This window comes from Corvus brachyrhynchos, unplaced genomic scaffold (assembly GCF_000691975.1).
Source record: "Corvus brachyrhynchos isolate BGI_N302 unplaced genomic scaffold, ASM69197v1 scaffold167, whole genome shotgun sequence".
Lineage (NCBI taxonomy): Eukaryota > Metazoa > Chordata > Aves > Passeriformes > Corvidae > Corvus > Corvus brachyrhynchos.
In genome coordinates, this window is record NW_008239547.1 from 2799575 (window position 1) to 2819367 (window position 19793).

The following is a 19793-nucleotide window of genomic DNA, read 5'->3' on the forward strand; positions in this document are numbered from 1 at the left end:
GAGAAGTTTGTCCTTGGGAGATATATGACCAAATTCCTGGTCCTGTGCCTTTTGACTCTAAAGCTCAAAAACATGTGTCTATTGCTTCCTCAGAGCCAGAGAAAAATCACCCTTCCCAGCCAAAGGGGAAGACTCATCATAAGCTGAAGACACCTGAGGGGTACCAACAGTCAAATCAAAAGAGCTCAGAGAAGGTGGAAACAGCCACTCAGGAGATGCAAGAGCAGCAGATCTTTGAAAATGAGAAAAAACAGTCAAATTCCAAGTCCCAGGTCTCTCCTGGGCTGAAGTGTGAGAATGTTAATAGATATACACCTAATACTCGTGCTGTGGAGCAGGAGGAGCTGCCCCAGAAAACAGCAGAAAAGGAAAACCTCAATAAATTGGCTGAACAGAAAAAAAATGCCTCTTCTGAGGGAAATGTGCTTTCATCTAACTCCCATAAGCCAAGTAGTTACCTACAGCAACCTTTAGCATCTCGAGCTGAAGTCTGCCCTTGGGAGTATGATACAGCAGATTTACCAAATGCAGAAAGAAGTGTAGCTTTATTGAACACCTCTGCTATAAGTGCAAATAAAACAGCAGCACCTCGAAAATAAGAGGCTTTTGGACTGAGGAGAGTAGCAACATTGAGAAGACAGACAAGAAGAAAGACAGAGGGGACTTAGGCCAAAAGGATCTGAAAATTCCTAAGGAGCATCACTTAAGGGAATCAGCACTACAAATAAGTAGGAATTAAGCAAAGTAAATTATCATTAATGTTGTTATTATTTATATGTTGAGTGCCAACAATGTGATTAGCAGTGCCCAGAATATGGTCCCTGCTCCAAGGATTTTACTGTGTCAATGAAAGAAATTTGCCTTTGTGAAATCAATTCTCTTTTAAAAGAAAAAACAAATAAGATGGTAACAAACGCACAGTGTAGATCTTAACCAAATTATTTCTGGATGCCATAACTGGCTGTAACTTGCCCTTGGGACTTTAAAGATCCAGCAGAAGTAGGGCACAGAAAATGTCCTGATGGCAAAAAGGGGTATCAACGAGCAGCTTATTAAAATGACGACTTTTCACTTTACATATTTAATCTAAATAGCACTGCTAACTCAATGCATCCCAAAAATATTTTATAAAATGATTGCTCTCATTTTCTTATTACTGTGTGTTTAAGTACATTGTTGTGTCTCATATTAAAGCATTCCAGATTATATGATTTTTGCAAATAACTTTGATATTATGTGACACAACAACACATTTATGAAATCTGCAGATACTGTCTTCTAATTGCAAGTTAAAATACCTGCTGTAGACCTTTTTGTTTATATGTAGAATTGCGGTAATCTTTCACTGGCTATGGAAGCTGTAATTCATATCAGGAAATTCTTTTGGGCTTTGGAGATTGTATTTTTTTCCTTTCCTGTGATTTATATAGAGTGATTTTTTTTGTTTGTTTGTTTACTCTCTGTTATTTAAATTTATGGTTTGATACTGTATTATTCAGGGGTTTTATATGCAGTAAGTTATGCACTTCCCTGTTAATGCTCATAGACTTTGTTAATAGTGGAAATTCAGTCGTCTTAGCTGCCTATTTTGGTATGTCTTAGGACAACTTACATGGGTTTTTTGTTACTAATTGGAAAATACCATCTAAGAAACCAGAAATCCTACTTTAAGCATCAATGGTGATGATCTTGTTCAGTATTTCATCCTGAACCTATCCTGTTAAATAAGACAAGCAAGAATGACAGTGAAAATACCCCAGAAATGATCACCTGTTTTACTAAAACCAGACACCTCTGGAAGATATATCAGTTAGCCTGTATGGAACAACACTGTACTGTTTATCCCTGTTGGCAAACCTCAAAAAATTGGCCATTGGAGTGAGAAGTCTAAAATATTACTCTTCCCCCATATATGCAAATGTGATAGATACTGGGAACAGAAATTATGGCATCTCTCTCCAACTCTCCAAAATGCTTTGACTTTTTTTAAATTTATATGTACATTTACAGTAAAAGTTAGTGTTTGATACAGTGCTACTTTTCAGCAATAGCTACAGTCCTCATCGTGCATAGGAGCTTAATTCATAGGTGGCTCATTCACAACTCTGAGTCTTAGTGGCAGTTCACCGTCAGGGCCTGAGGACGTGTTGAAAGGTTCTGAGGAGTATCAGTAGTAATGAAACACCCCCAGCCATCTCAATGCAGTACCAGTAAAGTGCTGTTCACAGGAATTGGCTATACGTAGTGTACTCCAGAAAACCAGCTCAGTCCTAAAGAACTTGTGCAATTTGAGAGAAGTGATGGGATTCAGACAAAGAACATGAAATGTGGATGATTTAATAGAATGTGTTGTTAAATATATATATAATATATATAAAAATAGATATTTATATATGTTTAATATATATATATAAATGTCATATCTAATACACACATGCACATACACATATGTAGTACAAACTGATTTTTTGTGGCATCATAGAAAAAGTGGCTTAAGATAAAATGCAATGAGCAGAGGGACTTAGACAACCTGGGCATGAGGAGGAGAAGAGTTTATGGGCATGTCTAGACTGACAGATCAAGATGGATCTGATTTTCCTACTGCCGCTGCTAAGCCCAAACCTGGAATGTGCCAACACCTGAGCCAGCTGGGGACAAGTTGACTCAGGTCTTGGTGCTGTCTAAGCCTGTTACCTCACTCATAAATTCTGCTCATTAGCTCCAGATCAAGTGGCTGAACTGCCCCAGCCAACCTGGTTATCCAGGATAGTGCTCAGTTCCACCACGGGGATGTGCTGACTTAGGTCTTTACTACCCTGGGCTTGTCTGGCTCTCCCACCCCTCTTTTGTAGGGCATAATTATGGTCTAGGAGATCTGACTGTTCCACCCATGAAAGGGAGTCAGGCATATGGGTCTGGGTGCTTTGGACATCAGTGCACCCACTTTGCACACTCAGTGCCACTGGCATCCTATGTGCAACCCAAATCCACCTCTGTCCTTTATGTGGAAAAGAGTTGAGATTAGACCTGGTGTGCTTAGATTCTCCCTTTCCAGTCCCAGACACTTATGGGATTTGTCTGTAACTTGTCTTGTCAGCTTCAATGGGACTTGATCAGCTTTTCTGAGAGAAAGTAACCCTGTATTTCCATGGGAAGAAGTCTATACTAGGAACAGAAGTTTCTGGGAGACCTCCAGGAGCACACTGACCCTGTGTGCAGAGAAATATGCAATTTTACACCTGCTGAAAAGGTGACCATCCCACACCTCTCCTACCCTTGAAAGGAAGTTCTGCAGTCTCAGCAGTGGTTTTTGGAACTGGGATGGGGGGACAGCTTATGTCAGGCCCTGACTCACTTACAGGAGCCAGACTGTGAGGTTAGAAGTGGGCATCCATGGAAGAATCATGGAAGGAGATATTTGTATGTACTCACTGCCTCTTGGAGACAGATGGTTGCAAGGTACCAGCCCTTGTGCCCTTGCTCATCTGGCCCTCCATCCTTTACCTGGGAGCTGGGCAAGGCCACACTCTGCTCTGCAGGAGTTGTGTAGAGAATCCTAGTGTGCACCAAGGATGAGGGGATCCACATCAGCAAAGTGTCCACACAGTACCACTGCCCCTTGCATTCCTGGCAGGATCAAGCCCTTTATGCATGACTGTGTCTGTGCCATCGCTATATATCTGTACTTGCTTGGTTTCTTTTCCCGTTCTTTCTTTCTTAAAAGGTAACTTCATTAGAAACGCAGAAACAAAGCCCACTCCTTGGCTGGTGTAAAACAGCCCAGCTGCACAGCAAGCGAAAGCTGATGGCTGGTTTACCAGGGAAGGCATTGGCTTGTATATTCTCATTTGGTTTAGATTTCTTTCATCCTGACCCTTTCCCTCACTTCTTAAAAACTGTCTGTTATGGTTCTTTAGGCTCGTTGAAGTTACATCCCTTAAGACTGACACAATTGGAGAACTTTCCTTTAGAAAACAACAAAGCTTTCCCCAGATCACAACTGATCTTTGGGCTACAGATTCAATTGGGACTTAAATTATTTCACATTCAAGAAAATGAGGGGCCAAACTTCACTCAACTGTTCTATTTCACTATGATGCTGCTAGAAGCATTGCTTAATGAAGACATACTAAGTTAGACATAAATAATGTTCTGTATTTCATAGATTTTTCTCCACCAGCATATATTGACTAGATTGCTTAGATGTCTTTTTCTGGAATTTCATTGTCATTGTTCAGCCAAGAGAAGCGCAACTAGAGTAAAGATGTTATAAAGATGTTTTCTAGCAGATCTGTTAAGAGAAAAGACAATAAATGTGAAGGTCACAAACGTTTGCTAGGTTGCCCTTCTAAATGCATGTGCAAGCTGCATTTCTCCTTTATTTCTAAGCCATGGTTTATAAATAATTAGATTTATACCAATCTTATTAGACCTGTATAATTTATGCAAGATTATGCGCTTTAAAATATAAATCAGTACATACCTATCATCAGCTTTGGTGGCATCATAGACCTGAAACCAGACAAGACGTTTATATTTGCTCTCCTTAGGCTTTTGCATGCATATGACAACAGGCAGGCCTGAGAAAACACTGCCTTTGACTTTTAAAATTTTAGCTACTCCAAGATGTAGAGTATATAAAGCTGTAAGTCTCTTCACTTTATAATGTGGTTCTTATGACAATGTTGTCTGGCAACCAACAGCATCCACCATGAAATACTTGATAGATTTATGTTGTAATGTGTTGCAGCATGTAAATAATGTAACTTCTCTGCAATAAAGCACATTTATATTAAATCTGTCTGCAGGCTTTTGTGTTGTGATTTTGTGAAGTTATTACTGATCCAAACTGAACGGGTTTCCCATCAAACTTGTGAAGTAACTAACTTTACAGCTTCTATGATCTGATCATGCCATTATCATTTTCTGGATTTTCCTTTTATTTTCATCAGAGCAGATGTGTACTATGTTCAAGATTTCAGGTTAAGGAAATAGCTCTCTTTTCTCAGTGGTTGCAATTTTGAGGTCAAAATTGTAGAGTCTGTTCTATATTCTTTTGAATTTAATGGCAACCACAATGTTAGAAAACAATGGAAAATAAATAGACTAAATTTTACAATGTCATTGTAAAACCCTATAGCTCATCTGTACTATGTGTGCACATGCCTGAATTTCTCATCTCAAATATGTGTCTTAACAGGTATAGGAAACATACAAAGAATGGTTACAAAAAAGATGAGAGACAGAGAATGGCAGCTATGTAAGTGCAACTTGTTTACCTTGGGAAAGAGATGACTCAGAAAGAGGGATGAGACCTATAAAATTTTGAATGATTCAAAGGTAATTAGGAGACTGGAATTTGCTGGATTTTGTCATCAGGAGCTACAGAACACCCAGGGTGGCTATCATGCAGCAGCTTAAAATAAATGAAATATTCTTCTGCATCTGTCATAAATAAATTGTGGAGCTCATTTTAACAGATCACTGTGCTTATCGTGGGCTCAAAAAAGCATTGGAGAGGTCATGGAAGACAAATCCATCAAGATCCCTGAACATGGTGGATAGAAAACTCTTAAATCCCTAACCTCTAGGTAGCTGATAAATAGTATAATTCTCTTTGCATAATCACCCAGTTCTCTCAGCTTAATCACCCACTGCTGGATATGGTGCTACATGAACATTTCATCCAGCACAGCCTCTGTACGTTCTTATGTCTGCATAAGTGCGGATAGTGTAGGCTCAATTCATTTCTTTTCAGTTGTCATCCTGGTGATTTTTAATGACTGATTATTGATGTACAAGCTCTGGTAGGTTTCTGCATGGGCATATATATGTGTTCACTTGTACCTCTCCCAGTGTCTCCTGGGTTGAAAAGCTGCCGTTTGGGTAACCAGTCTGAGTCATGGTGTCACGTGTAATGGAAACATGAGGTGTGAAAGAAGGGAAGGGAATGAATTACGTTCTTTAAATGAACTGTATACAAGTCCTTTGAAAGCAATAAGTCTAGATATCAGAAAAATAAGGCCTGGAGATTTGTCACTGAACCACTTCAAGGCACTCAGCTCAAACTGAGGGCAGCTTGCTCTTTCAGGTGCTGGGTGCCTTTGGAGCCCCACTTCTAAATTTTTCACAGCTTTTAAGAAGTAAGGAAATTATTTCCACAGTTTTGTGGCTTTGGAAATCATCCAGAGATGTATTTTCACACACCCTCTTGCTTCTCCTGTTATATTTCATGAGAGGAAACTGGCTGCACCTGCACAGCCATGCGAGTCTGGGGCAGGGGGTGTCCCACCATCAATCAGCCTGCTGGCACCCAGGGGCAGGGTATGGAGAAGACAGATGGGCTCTTCACAGTGGTGCTTGGTGGGAGGAAGAGAGTTACAGGCCTAGACTCAAACAAGAGCAGCTCAGAACGATACTCAGAAAACTTTTTCACCGTAAGAAGTCAAACAGTAGAGAAGGTTACTCAGAGGCTGTGCCGCTCCCATCCTTGGAGTTTTTCTTGGATAAAACCTGATCTTGTAGCTTTGGGCAGCAGGGTGGGATTGGAGACCTCCTCAATGATCCTATCATCCTGTGAAGAGTATTCGCTACTAGAACTTACTCTTCCCACCATCCCCTGGAAAACCAGGCAGCTCCGACTCCCAGCCGGGAGCACAGGACACACTTTGATTTATACAGTAGAGAACTCTGGGCAAGCCCTCCTAACAAACACCAGCTGCTGAAATAGAAAGGCATTTGGCTTTTCCTCTGACCCCACAGCCCAGAGTTACCATGGTAAAAAAGTGAAGAGGAAAATCATTTTGTTTAGAGCTGGTTGGGAAGAAGTTTTAGCTGTCTGTGTTTAGTGAGTACTTGAGCTGATGCACAGTTGAAATAAGCCCTATAAAAATTGTAATGTTTTTATCTAACAATTTGAGGGTTTTTTAAAAATCAGTACTGGATTCTGAAGGAACCGTTAAAGAAATTCCAAATTTTGGGGAGTTTTGTGAATTCAATTCTTCAAAAAGGCAATTGATTCGATTCAGGGTTACAGGACTGCCTGCCTGCCTGCCTGCAAAGAAATTATTTCAAACTGAATGTGCGTTTTTACAATAAAATAGTATTTCTGACAGGTTGAAGCCAACTTCTTCCAGTTCTGAAGGAGCTTGTTCATCAACAAACAATGCTTGAAATTTAATAAAAGATACTGATTATTTCACTGAGTTGGCAGGCTGCCATCGTGTTGCAATATTCAATCTTCTGGTTCTTTTAACACCTGGAAAATTAAACATTGTCACTCCATTTATGCAGATGATTTTTTTCTTTTTTTTCTTTTTCATTTATTTATGAGTTAGCTCTTTTAGTCACTGAAAGTGTACAACTAAATCAAACCCTGGATATTTTACCATGAAATCACTGGATTTTAGATTTCTGGATATATGAACCAGGTTAAATTTTTCATTGTGTCAAAGCATGAAAAAGCATTAAATTGTATTCAAATTAGCCATATATATTTTTGAAATGTGCATTTATGGTCTTCTATATAATATACATATCTTACATACGAGGCACAGAATGATTCCTGCAGCCTTGTAGCTGCAGAAGGCAAAGTTTTTCAGTAGACAAGTAGCTGCTTTTAGAAGCAATTAAAAGAGAAGATTGCTAAGCCTGCTTAATGGAAGTCTTTTAATGAAATGCAAACCACTGGGTGTCTTTTGGATCTGTGGGTATAAAATGTGTGTGAAGTTAGGGCTTGTCTGTGCCTTTGCTTCTTGGCTGTTGAGGAGGTGTTCAGAGGAAGAGCAAATGCGGATACCTCTCTGGTCCCACCACAGCCTGGGTTGTCATGCCCACATGTGTGACCTCTGACTCTCCTGCTTGCTGTTCACCTGCTGTGCCCTTATTTAATGATGCTGAATCATGGTGTAGACATAAAAAGCTGTATTTGGCTGATCTGCTTGGCAAACGCCCATGGTGGTGGCTCCCTGCAGTACCTTTTCCCCTGCTGCTCTGCAGAGGTGACCAGAGCAGTGGCCATGACGTGGGTTTGGATGCTGCAGGGTTGCCAAAGCGGGGCAGAGTGGAGGCTGCCTGACTCTGTTTGAACACTATTAGTTGTACTGCTTGTCAGATGATGTTGGCAAGGAGTTTAGACTGGCTGCAGTACTACAGATAAAAACCAGGTTGATTTGACATACTTCAGTGCTAAGAATAGTATCATATAATGATGTCTTTGTCATGAAAGGGTTTTTTTTAAGCTGCAGGGGGGTAAGAACTGTGTGGTTCCAAAGCAGTCATCTTGGAGACATCATCAAAGGAAAATCACAGCAGCACTTGAGAAGCCACCTGTCCAGCTCTGTTCTCACATCATGTTTTATGACATCCTTGGCAAATGCACAGGATTTGTGTAAGCCAGAAAAATTGGCTAGTGCTACTCTGTATGCAGTGCATTTTATGTTTATATTCAGTTTAATGCTTTTGGTGTACAACATCTCAATTTCTCTTTGTTTATAGAAGTTTTGTTAGCTCTGTGATGATTTTTTTTATCCTTTTACAGGAACTTGCTACTAAATTTGATTTGTATCTTAGCGGCTCCATTGCAAGGCCAGCATTATCCCCACAAAATTATTGTGTTTGAAGTCAGAAAGAAGTTCCACAATTTGTGGAATTTTCTTTCAGAAATAGTTAAATGTTTTAAAATACAGATTTTGTTATTTTTAATTCTGATTAATTATTTATTCTGTTTTCATGACCAAGAAAATTGCAGTAATAAGAATTGGTAACAAAAAGCTACATTCATTACTTTCTAGGTGTCATTTAGGTGCATTTTTCCTTCTACAATTTATGATTAATTGTAGATTGCAATTGTGCATTGCATGACCTTTCCATGCAACTGTTTGTTGTCTATGTTACAACTAGAACTGCAAAGTCATATTACAAATAATCAGTGCCTAGGTAGGGATTGGATTTTTTGGATTTGCCATCCCATGCATGTATGACAAGCATTTTTACACACAAGCTAAACTTCTTACTAAACTACTTGCTTTGGTGTTTTATTCATTGCCTTGTAAATGTAGATAGTGTTCTTAATTCCTGGGGAACAACATTATAATTCAATATAATGGACAAACAGATAAAAATCAAAAATCGATGAGATAAAACTGCATATTCTTTATTTTGTTAAAAGCGTGAGAGTGAAAATGTGAAAACCCTGGCATTTCTGGGGAAGAAAACAGAACCAAACAATGAGGATTTTGTTTATTCTTTCACATTCTGAACAAATTATTTTAGTATTAAGAAGCTTAGAGAAAACTTGTACGTTTCTGATGATTGATCAAATACTGCTCTGTAGATTCCAGCTGAAAGAGGTATGCATCTTTTAGTTCTTGCCCCAAACTCAATTTTTACTAAGGATAAAAATTGCCCAGTGGGGATGGATTTCAACAGAAGGTGCCAAAACCACATATATGTATATTAAAGTTCCATGCCTGCTTATGATTTTTGGGTTTTATCCACCATTTTATGCTGTTCCTGCTTTTACCTTGCAGGAAATTGCCTTTTGCTGGAAGTAAATTATTTGGATATTGTTTCTTCAAAAGTGTGTTCATGTTTGAAGTGTCAAGCAGGTAGGTTATATAAAGAAACACGTTGACACAAAGTAAACAAAGCAGCATTTTGGGGGCTGCTTAAGCAGAGCTCCCATTTTCCTCTGCTTGTTTGTTGTCTCCTCACATAGGAAACATATTTTCTACTGTAACTTAACATGACCCATAAGAAGACTTAGAGGACAATATCAGTTACTGAATAAGAGGCAAACTGTAAGTTAATTCTTAGTACAGAAGTTGCTGATTTTAAAAGCCACTGGAGAAGGAATTCCGTCACCATTTCTCTTTGAATTCAGTGACTTCTTTGAAAACTCCAGTCTGACAGGCTAGATTATTGGTTTTGATGCTGTGCCAAGTCTTTACAAATGGCAATAACAAATCTGCAAAGTCAGCAATAGAGTCCATGCCCTTGTACAGCTGCTTGGAGAAAAAAGCTGGTGGGAAGCCAGGTGGGCTCTTGGCATGGGATGCTGTTTGTAACAACACACAGGACCACACATTGCCTATATCCAGAATTAATTTTGCACTACCAGGAATGAGTTATTAGAGCCAAACAGGAAAGAAAACTTTTCACAGCATAAACACCTTTTCAGCCGGGCTGGGATGGAGGAGGCTCATACAAAGTAGGCCACCGAAGAGCTGGCCCGTGTTAAGTCAGGATCTGGTTCATATTCATACCGGGGAAACAGAAACCTGCTGTCAGCAATCCACCTGATACAAAACCCTGAAGGAACAAAAAAGCATTCATCATTCCAAGAGCTGCCACTGCTCATTCACTTTCCTGCTTTCCAGCTGGTGGTCCCACCAGGTGCTGACTGCCCTTTGCCACCGTGCAGGTAGTACAAAAGGTTTGCCTTTTCATTGGAAATGTCGCAGCAGCTTACACTTGCTTCTGCTCTCTTTTCAGCCAGAGGCCAGAAGCATTGTGCTGCAAACTAAAGCTCTTTTCAGCTTTTTCTCCTGGCTGTTCAGGTCCCTTCAGCTCCCTCTAATCACTTTCCCAAGCTTGAGTCCTGGGCAGATGGCAGCACTATTATCTTCATCTCCTTCAAACATTCCACTTTATTTTTAAAAAACATGCTACCATACAGACCAAAGCTATCTTTGTGAAATACCTCCCCCCATCTCAAACCAGGACAAAGCCACACTCATTCACTTTTCTGCCTAACTGTAAATTCCCAATGTAATACTTGGCAAACCATTAAGGGGCACACATTTTACACAGGTACTGGTCTGGCTCCCAGGCTCCCTGTGCCTTGATTTTCTATCATTGTGTGAGGAAGACCTGACTGCTTCCTACTGATGGGAAGAAGGATGCAGTTAAAATCTTACAGTCTTCAGGTACTTTTGATAGCCTTAAGAAACCCATGTATGATACAGCTCCTCACCTTCTACATGACAAAGGATTATATAGTGTTAAATGACACAAAAGGTGATTCACAAAGCAGGATATTATCAAGTTTTGGGTTATGGAAGCTGGGTTAATTAAAGCATTTTATACTGTGTGAAATTTCCTCTTGGCTCTTTTATAATTTGAGTTTTTTCTTAGCAAAATAGATAAAACCCAGACAAACTCAGAGCTGAAATGACCTAACTTTTTCCTATATTAAAATTCATATAGTCTCCTGAGTTGTTTAGATGTAAGAAATTAATATTTGTTTGGTTTTAGCACCAGTGCAAGAGTTGTCCAGAATTTCCCCTGCCCACCTGCACAGCTTGCTGGTGCTATTGCAGCATTCCTGTGTACATGTAAAGAGCAAATTAAAAATCCTCCTTGCTTCTTCAAATACTATCCAAATGTCACAGGGAGGGTCTTGGGTATTTGTGTCTCTGGTACATCTGGTACATCTGGTACATCTGGTACAGTTTTATATGTCTGTTTAATTTCAGCAGGTCTTCGTCTCAGTTCAATTCCATGGAGCCAGGTAAATTCAAATAACTAATATCAAAGACTGTTCCTCTTTACATCCTTAACTAAAATAGCTGGGCTCTGTTAAACAGAGCTGACTCTGCTCAGAAGAAACATTTTCCCTGCTGCAGAAAGAGTGGAATAATTATTGTTTGAACTTGATGGGGGGTTTGGTGATCCCCCAAGGGTAGGCACAATGTGGAGACCAAGTCTGTTGTAAGCATCCAGTTTGTTTGTGTTTAATGTCACTGTCACAGTTTTCATGCATAGTAAACTCAGATCTTGAAGAAAGCTTTAGGTTCATTTCCTCGTCCTCCTTTCTACTGTTCTCTACTATCTCCTTCAAGGGCTGCATTTTCTCCCCCTCTTCTCTTAGGAAGAGTGATCATAATGAGCTCATGTATCAACACTGGCTCAGATGCACAGATGTCTCCTAGACTTGCATTTCTTTTATAACCTCTTTTGCATGCCTGATGTCCAGCTCTTGCTTGCCCTGATTGGAGCTCTTCTCCTTCAGGGGGATTTGTCAACTCAGCCTGTTGCTTCCAAGTAGGACACCGAAAATAAGAGACACTTAGAAGCCCTAAGAATTTAGGTGTTCTCAAAAATCTTGTTTACCCCATCTCTCCCATGTGCTTCCTTGTCTTTTATTCTCAGCTTCTCCATCAGACACAGAAATTTTGTTTTACAGTTTTCCTCTGCCTTTTCCACTAGGTCTGTGCTTGTGCTTTTGTTAAAGCCCCCAATTTTTTTCCTATTCTTTCAGCTTCAAGATCATTTCAGCTAGCAAAAACCATGTGTTCCATTCTGACATCCCAAACAGTCATCACCCCTCACCTTGACAACTGCTCAAATTCTCTTCTCCCCATGGACATGTGTTTTGCTCCAGACACTGCTGCCCACCTGAGCAAACCCCCTCTCCCTCATCCTCCCCAGTCTTTCTGAATTCCCTGAGCAGCACAGGCAGGAGTGACAGCATCATTGCATCAATTTAGGTTGTCCTGGGAACTGTACAAAAATGCACATGCAAAATTAAGTGCCAATTTTATTCTTTTTTTAGTCTTTACAGCCTACGATTATGGGAAGACAAAGACAAAAGCAAAAGAGGAAGAGGGATGACTATCACGTGAGTATAAGGAACACATCACTGACACTAAAAAAAAAATTCCTCAGTTTTTCAGCTATACTTGCCTGTTAAGATACTGTTTAAGATCCATAAAGAGTATTTTTCAGGCAAAAGTAGAATACAAAAGAGACAAAAATAATTTTAAATTATTAAGATAATTCTGTTGAAACTAAATTCTGCATGTATCCATACTGATTCATGAAACAGGAACTCTACAATGATGTAGGAAGACTCCATGCTTGTTTACTTACATAAGCTACAGATTCTTAAGAGAATTTTGTAGCTCCTTTTTCTAAATGCTTTGCTGACAGCAGTATAGCCATGTGCACAGACTGCTGCTTCTTTCAGGTCCAGCTCCCAAACCCATTATTTTCCTTTCTTCAGACCATGCTGGATTAGGATTTGCTTTGTTTAGAAAAAGCTGTTTCATTGGCAGATGGCTGTAGCAGGGGCTGTGGTGCTGATAAATGAATGACATGGAAGGACAAAGTCTCTGCTGCTGTTCTGCTGTACCTTCCAGATACATCCTTTGAGTACCTTGGATTTTGTATTGACTGCTCCCTTGTTATTATTATGATCAGGAGGAGGAGTCCTTTGACCTTGCTGCTGTTGTCCCTCTGCCATGTGACATCCTGATGCTCTGTTTTTCATATGCTCTGTTTTTCCCTGCTCTGTGTAATGCCAGACTTCTCTGTCTTGCTGCTCCTAACCAGATCAGCTTTCTGGATGAGGTACTGCCTGTCTCCTGCTACTTTGTAGTGAATTTAATGCCTTGCTCTTTGGAGTCTGTAAACACCTTTTATACTTGTCATGTAAGTGTGGTTGTGGTTAGCAAGTTGTCCATTTAACTGGACATTTTCTCTTGTATGCAGCCCTAGGGGTTTCAACATGCAACTGCAATGTACAGTCTACTCATTGAAGGGTTTTGTGCTCCCTTAGTGTCTGTGTCAGACTCAGCTCCCTCAGAGGTGTATTGCAGCAGTTTGGCATTGCCAAGGAGGGATTCTGCCCATTCTGGTGGCATTGTTTACTGGAAACTTGGTGTTTCTCTTGCCTTGTGGTAGCCAGCAGCAGATGCTTTTGGGTGTTTGGGACTGCCTTGAATGAATCTCCCCATGTAGAAACCTACATGGAGGTGATTCTTCTTTGGGCCCTTGTATGGTCAAAGGAGACTTACTCAGTATATTCCCTGGAGTCAATGGCGTAATTCCTTTCACACTAAAGCCAGTGCATACAGGAGGTAGTTGCCATCTTTCCATTTTCTGAGGAAGATTAGGATGACTATCTCAGATTTAGAGGTATCCAAGATGTCTCATACTAGGTGAGATGTGGGATCCCACATAGGATGTGATTCATTCTGTATTGTACATATTGGCACTGCCAATGCCTTAGTCTTCTTTCCAGCCTCCCAACTTTTCATCAGGCAAAGATAATTCAAATTCCTGATCTTACATCATTGGTGACTGTCTGAGTAAGGCAAAACAGACACCAGCCAGACAAAATCCTTCGCTTTTAAACAGAACCCATAGCACCTAATAGTATTGAGTGGTCATGTACACAGAAATAAGGTACTTCTTATCATGAAAAGGGAGCTTTGTCTGTTGTGAACTCTCCCAGGAGCTGAGTGGGGTTTTCATTAAATTGAGGTGTGTCCATTTGGGTACTGATGACTCTGTTTATTGCACACTTTGTATGGCTGCATGTTGTATGTATACTCTCATTTGGTCCCTTGCACCCAGCAAATGGGTACCAGCCCACCCTTGGGGGATCACCAAACCCCCCATCAAGTTTAAACAATAATTATTCCACTCTTTCTGCAGCAGGGAAAATGTTGTGCTTTCTGCAGTAAGGTGTCTGAAGGAATAAAATGTAATTACAGTTCCACCTAGAGCTTGGTCAAGCTCCATCTGTCTTGCTGAGATGAACATTACAGCTAAAGACTGCCAGGAGCTGATGTGTAGGAGTCTGCCTGAGTTACCAGCTTGTTGTCTGCTCCTTTCATGAGTGTGGTTCTGTTATTTAGTGGCAGTCTGATATGAAGCACAGCAAAGCCACAGGCAGTTTTTCCACTGACTTAAGTAGGTTTAAATTAGGCCCCACAATAAAAATTCTCTCTTTAGAAGACAGGATATAACAGAATGGTGAGGAGCTGTGAGTGGCTTAATCATTACATTTACTCAGCTTTATGACTAATGCCTGTGTCAGTTAACAAGTTTTATTAACAATATAGTGACCTTGAAAACTCTGTACAATCTGACTAACTCATTCTCTTTTATGAGTAAATGCTCTCTATATTGATCAAGGATGTAATTGAAATGATGTCATGTAAAGTGACTGGAAGCTTAGAATTATTTAAATAATATATGGATTGCAATTTAGCTTGAAATTGATATAGTTTTTAAACACTGAAATAACACCCTAAATTAATGAAATTAAGGGAGTCAGCATACTATCAGTATCAGGTAAAATGTATGTGCATAGTGAGATGAATATTAAGGCTATTAATCATAGGTAGTGCTAGGTAGTACTGTATTATTGCAGCATTGGAAACCATTAAATATGGATATGATGAATTTGGGGTCTGTAATTTGCCAAGGTTGAAAATATGTATGACAGTGAGAATGGATATCCATGAAGTGTATGGATTATAATGCTAATGTTGTGGTGGGTCATGCTTAACATGAGGTGAGGCTTTAAAGATGCTCCATGCACAAACAAGTGCAGAGAGCTGGACAGTCACTGTAAAGTTACGGGGAGCAGCTGACATTCACCATGTCAATGGTGAAGGTAAAAACTGTACATCGTACTCCAACCCACTCAGAGATCCAGCCACCCCTTTGTTCTGCCCCTGAAATGTCACTTATCACTGAGGTAAATCAGCACATCTACTTAGCCATTTCAGTTCTTTCTCTTCCTCAGAAACTTATATGCCATAGCACAAGTGCGATATATGCGGTGTGATCACACCTCCCAAGTCACATAGCTGGTCTGCTTGCTGTTGAAGCCAATCTTCTACCCCACTCAACAAAATAACATTCTTTCTTTGAGAAATGGATATCCATACATTTCTTTGTACATGAATGTTGTGTTTTGCCCTGCATTATAGCTGCAGTCCATAGTAACCATGAGTGTAGTAAACTATTTGCATCAGTAATGCACCGTGGATACCATGTTCCCCCAATGGCCTCAAGAACAGACAGCAGAGCTGCACGCAGATGAGACCTGACCTCCTTCCAAACACTTTCTTACTTAAACACTCTTCTTAACCCTGCTTAAGTGTGCAAGGACAGCTCTCCTGTGTCAATATCTTCATTCAGGAATACAATAGTGGTACCAAATGTTTCTGAATGGCAGCAGGACTCCGCAGCCTTGGGGTGTGCTCAAGTCATCCCAGTGCACAGAGGCTCCTCTCACCTCTTTTGCACATCTAATGTGGCAGGGTTGGCATCGTGACCTGGCGAAGGGGCTGAGCCCAGTGCAGGCAGGTGAAATGGAGCTTTCTGTCAAACCTGCTGTTCAGATCACAATGGCTCACTGAGAGAACTGCCCTTCACACCATGTTCCAGCCAAATCTGTGCTGGGAACCGAGAGGAGCCATGATTTGCATGTGCTGCAGGGGTTGGGGAAACAAGCAGCAAGAGAGAGAACTCCACCATGAAAGGTGTGTGGGAGGGATGAAGGAGGGAACTGAGGAAACCTGGGAAGTATCATCAACTTACTTTGCAAAGACTCCCCAAAATAGTATCCATCTGAGTAAGAGCCAACATATCTGTGAGTCTCCCTAGGTCCCCTTTACAGACATTGAATCAATACAGTTGATGGAGTCTGGGACACAATTAGTCTCCTTTTAATTCCATATCTAAGACATCAAATAAAACATCCCCCAAAATTTCTTGCAAAGCACTGGAACAGGCTTGCCAGGGAAGTAGTTGAGTCTCCATTCCTGGAAGTATTTAAAGATGTGTAGATGTGGTGCTTAGGGACAGGGTTTAGTGGTGGACTTGGCAGTGCTGGGTCAACAGCTGGACTTGATCCTAATTGTCTTTTCCAACCTAAATGATTGTGTGATGCTACTACTTTCTCTCTCTTGAATATGAAGGATGTCAGTGTTCAAGTTCAAGCAACAATGCTGACCATGTACATGTCTAAAGTTTAATTGGGGTAAAAGCCACCACTGTTGTGTTTACTGATAAAGCCGTATTTTCTTCCCAGAATATTGTTAAGCAGGATTACTACTTAATTATGAGCAAAAACGCCTTTGCATGTCAGGCTTGTCAAAAACTGTAATTGCCAAGTTTCACTGAACTTTAGTGGGTATACTGTAATTTTTCCCCTGATATTCCAGAATTATAATTATCCATATTAATCTTATTTTGAATATGCTTGAAACACTTCATAGAAGTTTGTGTGAGTCTTGAGTTTGCACCAATGCAATTAGTTTGCTGTCAGTACGTAAGTGAAGTTCTTATCCTTCGTGCTGTCCCTGTGCCTGCAGTCCCTCACCACCTGCCCCCTGGCCACCCTGGGCTCTTCACTGTGCTGTGCTCTCCTGCCCCATGAAGGCTGCTTTGACTTCAGCCAGAGTCCATCTGCGAGAATTGACAGTAGGTGGCCAGCAGTGGATCACAACTCTCTGCCAAGAGTCTTCAAGCTCTGTCTTGTACTATACTTTCATGAATACCCAACCAAAATGCATAGCAATTTATGTGAAAAAAATAGTTTTTGTGCATGTGTTTTTGTATATATATATACAATGTATATACATACATGTATGTGTATGTGCGTGTGTGGTGCGTGTATATATATGCATTTAAATACACAAATAGGCAGACACAGAATCATACACAACTATATCCAGATATCCCTGATTTATCTCCTAGGTGCTGCCTAAAGACCCTGACATAAACCAGCAGTTATCTAAAAAAAAATCCAACCAAAAGCTCTAAAAGCAGGACACTGGTACTACATGGTAACTTTCTTGTTATGCAGATGTATTCCATCACCACTGTAGTTGCAAATCTATCAGGCTACACCTTTCTTCAATGATGTTTATGCAATGCTCCAGAATTTAATTGATCAAGTTAGATGACAGTCAGTCCATGTACATTGAATAAATGCTACTTTGGAAAACTGTGACTCAGAATGAAGTGCTGTTGGGGAGGTTTTCTGTCTTCTATCCATAAAGTGAGTCACTATGGAGTGAACTGCTGATTTTTGCAGGCAGACCTTTAGACAAGAGACTGAAATATCAAGAAGCTCTGAAACATCAGCCTTGTTCTAGAAATCCCTTAATGTAAAAAGAAGCCTATCTACTCCAGTGTACTCTGGCATGAGATGCTAATCCAAGTTGTCTTCTGTCTCAGTTTATTTGGTCCTATTTGGCAGTGGTTTTTGCCAGAGTCAGGAAGGTTCTGATGGTGTTAATTTTCTCATTCAGAGGTTACCAATGTACAAAATGCATGTACATTTGTATATGAGTGTTATACATGACTATGGTATTGCATCTATAGTCTTGATTGATGCTGGCAATATACTGTGTTCTTAGGATTGTACTGAACATGGTTAAGGTTCATCATATATGGCAGCAGCCTGAAGAGAACAAAAATATTTAAATTACAAGAAAACCTGTAGCAACTTACGAATTCAGCCTCTTTTTTAGACCTAAAATATGAGCATTTTTGAAAGTAAATCAATGTATAACTAAAATACCTTGGAAACTCCAGCTCTGTCCCTCTAGGAACAGGAATCCAACTTCCTTCTTCCTGACAGAGCTTCTCTGAGATATCTGTACTTTGAGTCAACATAAAGTGTGTTGCCATTAGGGATGGACTAAGGAGGGCTGCAGAAATAAAAACCCTGTTCTGTGGAGTGTCATTATTTGCTTAGGTGGGTTTTTTTCAAGCTTAATTTAAAAAATCTGGGAAGACTGACTGCAGCTTGGAAATCATGGCAACACCATGCAGTGTTTTCGTCTCTTGTTTGACCATGTGTACATTATGAATTCAAGAGGCTCCTGCTGAGGAAAGGTACAGCAGTACATTGCCATCAAAACATTCAATGGGATGGCATTTTCTGGCAGCAGTATGAAAGGCTTCATGAAAAATAAACCTTAACCATCTCAAGTGAGGGTGTCAGTGCTATTGTCCTGGCACAATAAGCATCCTCTGTAGCTTAGCTTTTACCCTTTGATATGCTGCTTTCAGAAAGGTTTAAAAAAGCTTCCTGTAGCTATTGCTGCCATCTCCCACTAAGACAGATCGCTGTGTGGCATTACTTCTCTTCCTCAAAGTTAGTGCTGAGGAAGTCAACAATGCTGAGAAAGTCAACAATAAGATGAAAAGGTGATCTTAAAACTGTGTCCAAGAACCATTGTTTGCTAGGAAGGGAGCTGGAGGGGCATCTTCACTTAGGTTTTGCACCTCTGTGGTTGAATCAGAGAGAAATGCATTCCTTCCCTCTCCTCCTCCTCCTACACCCTTAAGTAATAATGCAGGAAGACATTTGAAATAAATAGTTCCTTGATAGGAATGTGTATCATTAGTTTCCTTACTTAAATTAAGGGACTTTATTAATTGGAAAAGATCAGCTTTTGCTTACAGGAATTTGTATGAAATAAATAGCTGCAAGGAGGATCATAAAAACATGAATCCTAAAGGCTCAGACATCAGAGGCAATTAAAACTTCAGGCTTTGCACATACTGAGAGAAAGAGTGGCTATACAAAAATAACTTTGAGGAGGATACTTCCACGGCAGTGAAGCAGCTACCTCCTACATGCAGCAACACATACATGCAGCCTACTTTTTGTCAGGAATGGATTCCAGGGTCCCAGGGGTCCTGTGTGAATGTTGTCATTCTGCACTCACAGCTTCACACACAAGAAAATCCACTGCAAGGTGCACTTAATCCTTCACAGGAGCCTGGCAAACTCAGCCTGGACTTTGCTACATTTCAGAAATCTTCTTACAAATCCATGTTCACCCCACACAGGTTTCATAAGGATGCCTTCACCGCCCAGGTGAGTTAATTTTTCTCATCTCCTCCTCCTTTTCCAGTAGCACTGGTCTCTGGGAAGTAACAAGTCAGGCAATCATCAAAATCTTTCCTTCATGCAGAGGTGGATATAGCTGGGTGAGTATTTAGGCCACCTAACAATATGAAACTGCACTATT

The 19793-nt window shown here is 40.3% G+C and overlaps 1 protein-coding gene across 1 annotated transcript in view; it reads left to right on the forward strand.

The window, feature by feature from the left end:
- The window catches only part of GPR158 (G protein-coupled receptor 158), a 193376-nt gene extending 188575 nt beyond the window's left edge, over positions 1-4801 (forward strand). Inside the window, exon 12 of the mRNA XM_017741540.1 lies at positions 94-4801. Coding sequence (XP_017597029.1) covers positions 94-599 — 506 coding nt within the window. The 3' untranslated portion in view covers positions 600-4801. The remainder of the gene's footprint in view (positions 1-93) is intronic.
- The last annotated feature ends 14992 nt before the right edge of the window (positions 4802-19793 follow it).